The 3970-nt window shown below is 66.6% G+C and overlaps 1 protein-coding gene across 1 annotated transcript in view; it reads right to left on the bottom strand.

The window, feature by feature from the left end:
• Window positions 1-1945: 1945 nt before the first annotated feature.
• Window positions 1946-3970, bottom strand: part of ADGRB1 (adhesion G protein-coupled receptor B1) — a 21908-nt gene continuing 19883 nt past the window's right edge. The window contains exons 11-15 of the mRNA XM_044914309.1: window positions 3871-3884; window positions 3541-3584; window positions 2983-3124; window positions 2753-2857; window positions 1946-2143 (exon numbers count right to left, since the gene is read on the bottom strand). Coding sequence (XP_044770244.1) covers window positions 1946-2143; window positions 2753-2857; window positions 2983-3124; window positions 3541-3584; window positions 3871-3884 — 503 coding nt within the window. The remainder of the gene's footprint in view (window positions 2144-2752; window positions 2858-2982; window positions 3125-3540; window positions 3585-3870; window positions 3885-3970) is intronic.

Here is a 3970-nt window from a genome sequence, read left to right as displayed (position 1 = left end):
CCTCCGGCTTCCTTCGGCATCCGTGGGGGCATGAGGCCCCCGCCCTCGTCTGCACCCCCAGGCCAGTGGGGCTTGGAGTCCGAGGCATCTCCGGGTGGAGAGCGTGCATGCGGTACCGGTAAGATACTGGCCAGCGCCCGGCCGCGCCACCCTCGAACGTGCGTGGTCGCATCTAGTGGTCAAATGAACTCTAACAAGCCTCGCTGGGCTTAGGTTTTGCTGCCAAATCTCACCAAACAAAGTTGGCGTTTTGAAGTGTTCAGGACCGTGGCTGAGAGGCGGGCTCTTGCGTGCCTGCGTGGCTGTGCCATCCCCTCCTGGCTGCCCACTCCCCCCAGCAGCCACGCTGGTCACCAGTGGCCCCTCTCCATCCTCGGTCACTTGTGCTCGTGGCCCGAGGTGGTCCAGAGTGGCGGGCCAGGCGCTGTGTGAACCCGCGCCAGGCAGTTCCCCCACTTTTCAGTGGGCTTGGCATTGTGTTCATCTTGAATGACGTGGTTGGGGAGCCGTAATCTCAGGGTGCTGGGGCCTTCCAACAGCCCACCTGTGCACCCCCTCTTTGGGCCAGTGGACTCTGCTGCCCGCGGTGGGACGCGCAGCCTGGGGGCGGAGCCTGGCTCACCGCCCCGTCCCAGCCTCGCAGCGCCTGGCTGGGCTCTCTGCGTGGGCTCAGGCTGTCCCCTGCTGGAAACACCGAGGGGAGGCAAGCATTTCCGCTCGCAGGGACGAGCTTCTCAAAGGTTCAGGCTCAGAAACCAGGCAAGCTGTGGGCCACGGGCCAAGGTGGGAGGTGGCAGAGGGCAGGGCAGGATGGAGCAGGGGGCGCGGCTCTGGGCATGTCCACATTTGTCTCTCACGCCTGCCCCAGGACCAAGGGGGAGGTGCGTGGGCCAGGGGTGAGGCAGAGGGCCAGGGTCCTGGAGGAGGTCTTGGGCACACCAAGGCCAGCTGGAAGGAGCGGGGCCCCGGCTCCCTCCCTCCCTCCACGTACTCTGCCCCAGTCTCAGATTGCCTCCCCCCTCCCCCGGGCAAAGGCAAGGGCACAGGGACATCACACACCAACGACCCCTTATGGGTCTAAAAGTCTGGCGGCAGGGGAGCAAGGGAGCCCAGCATCCGAGGGTCCCCATCAGTTTCCTCATAGCACCCCTGGGGGCCACACGACCGTGGGCCTGGGGGCCAAGGTCCACACAGCGTGGGCTCCTGACTCCCAGGTAGGGTGCAGGGGTGGAGCCCCGTGCCCACCAGGCCTCCCTGGCCCTTTTGACCCCCATGGAAGGACCCAAGGCCGCTCCGCGAAAGCCATGGGGCTGTGGCTTGGGCAGCACAGAGGAAGACCACACAGACGGGACGTGGGTTTTTAATTCTTTTTATTGAAGAAAAGAAAAGGAGAGAAAAAATAGATTCCCCACCCCTGCTCTTCCCGGAGTGGGCTTCTAGTCCTGCCCCTGGGGTCTGCGCAGGTGAGCGAGGGCTGTGCTCTCCACCTGGGTCTGGGGAGGGGCCCCGGGCCCTGGAAAGGTGGGGGGGGCTGCTTCCCGAGGGGTAGGGATGTCTAAAAAATGGTGCCAGGCCAGCTGGGCCAAGCAGGCTGGTCCTCTGCTGCGGCAGCTCGGCAGGCATCCCGGGGATGCTGGCCGCACCTGGCCCGGCCCCTGTCCGCGGCCCGCCCGCCTGCCCGCCGGCGCTGGGCTGGAGGAGGGCAGAGTCTGAGGCACCTTCCGGCCTCTGGAGCCCTGTGCCCCCGCGGGCCGCTGGTGCCTCCTGTCCCGTCTGGCTCTGGTCCCAGCAGGGCGGGCCTCCGCAGGGCCGCCGTCCGAGCACCCTGAGGCCGGGACGCGGGCCTGGCCCACAGCCTGAGAGCATGTCTGTGCCCGTCCCATGGCAGGAGCGGGCAGAGCAGCATCCCTCCTCGTGGCCCGGTGCGTGGCTGCCGCCCACCTGCTCAGACCTCAGTCTGGAGGTCGATGATGTCCTGGCCCACCAGCGGGATCGTGGCGCCCGACTTCTCCCACTCCACGCTCCGCAGCTCCAGTGGGGATGGCGGCAGCGGCTCCAGTTCCTTCTTCACCCACGCAGGCGTCCCGTGGGCTTTCCGAAGGCTCTCCCAGGGCCGCTTGTTGGGTGTCTGCTGCTTTTCTGGCTGCTGGCCAGTGGGCGGAGGGAGGGGCCATGAGGGAGGCCACGGAGCAAAATCAGATGGGGAGCAGGGAAAGAATGCAGGCGACAGTCAGAACAGAGGAGAAAGGGCCCGAGACAGCGGAGAGGCGGGGAGTGGGGGGAGATCCCAGGTGACCCAGGAGCAGAGCGCCTCCCACTGTGGGGTCGGCACTGGGGGTGGGGGGAGAAGGCCTGCGGTGAAGGGCAGCTGTCTGGCACCATTCCCTTGGCCGTGGTCTTCCTTGGGAGGCAGCCTGACCATTCGCCAGTACACGGCCCACCCCTCCAGACAGGACCCCAAAGTCGGTGCACCCCCAGCCGTCCAGACGGGGCCCCAGGAGTCAGTGCGCCCCCACCCCTCCAGACAGCCTCCCCCCTGCCCGGGGCCTTCCCGTTGGCTTGCCCTGCTCTCCAGGGTCTAGCATGGGCCAGGTCAGGCCAGTCTCCAGGAAAGGTCGCAGGAAAGAACGAATGAATGGGGAGGGTGGGAAGAAAAAGGGCAGGAGACAGCCTTACCTAAGGGCTCTCCCGGAGTGCCCCGCCCCGCGCTGCCACCCCACCCAGCACCCCAGGGCCCCGCCCCCCTCCAGACCTTGCTGTCTGGGCCCAGCACCTCCTTGTCCTTCTCCGCGTGCTGCAGCTTCCGGTTCAGGTCCTGAAACATGTCCTGGTGCCGCTTCCGCGTGTGCATGATTTTCTGCGGGGCGGGAGGGGTGGCGGAGCCTGAGCCCGGAGGGGGGCTGCCCTGCCCCTCCCTGCCTGCTGGAAGGGCTCAGAGCACCTCCAGCCCGGCCGTGTGGGGGAGGGGACGCCAGGACCCACCTCGAAGTCCAGTTCTGCATACCGCGATTTCCGCCGCTGTGGGGAGAAGAGGTTTGTGCCCATTTGCAAGCCATTCCCTAAAACCTCCTGGGCCGCAGGTCCCGGCCCCTCCTTGCCTGAGGATGGGGGAGACCAGGGATCCCTCACCCCAGGCCTCCTCTCGGGGTCTCAGCCAAGCCCTGGGGGACACGCCTCTGAGGGCCCCTTTCAGGCCACCCTCTGCCTTAGACAGTGGGGGCCCAGCCGGAGGGCTCTGCGGGAAGAGGGTGGACAGGAGGCGCGGCCCCAGAGGGCAGTGACAGTCCCAAGGGGGCTCTCTGCCCCATGACAACCTGGGGCTCTGGCATTCCAGGTCCCGAGTGGGGGTGAACCTGCAGAAGCTCTTCATCACTTTCTGTCCCAGCTGACAGGAGCCAGACTGTCCCCTGGGCCATCTCCCGCCTCCAGGCCAGTGCCAGTGCTGGGCAAGGGTATTGGGCTTAGCCTGCCCAGAACATGCCCCCAGGGACAAGGAGCATTGGACGCAGGGCAGCAGCACAGCCGGGGGGCCACAGAGGCAGTGAGCCAGGAGGTGGGAGCATGGCCCCATGGGGAGGGTGGGGCTCCCTGAGGGTGCTCGGCAATGCTCCTCCAATCGAGTCTCTGAGCCCCATGTTGCACAGGCTGGGTGGGCTTGGGGTCAAGTCGAGGCTTCAGGTTGGTCTAAGGAGGGACTTGCTGCCCTGACCACAAGCACAGAAGGGGCTAGACTCAAGCTGGCTCAAGTCCAGCTTGGTGGGCCTCTCTGCAATGGGAGAGACCCCCGTTTTGGCGCAGGCCAGAAGCTCCCTGTCACGAGGGCCCAGCAGCGCCAGGGGCAGCGTGGCTAGAGAACAGGATGAGGATGGCGGGGGGCGGGGGGTGGTCCTCGGGCACGCCCTGTCAGTAGCCAGCTCCCCAGCATGTCCCCCTTCTTGTCAAGGGACTCCTTCTAGCAGGGGGGAGCCCG

The sequence above is a fragment of the Neomonachus schauinslandi genome, chromosome 4 (genome assembly GCF_002201575.2).
Source record: "Neomonachus schauinslandi chromosome 4, ASM220157v2, whole genome shotgun sequence".
Classification (NCBI taxonomy): Eukaryota; Metazoa; Chordata; class Mammalia; order Carnivora; family Phocidae; genus Neomonachus; species Neomonachus schauinslandi.
Note: the sequence above shows the minus strand (reverse complement) of the source record. Positions and strands in the feature narration are given on the sequence as shown.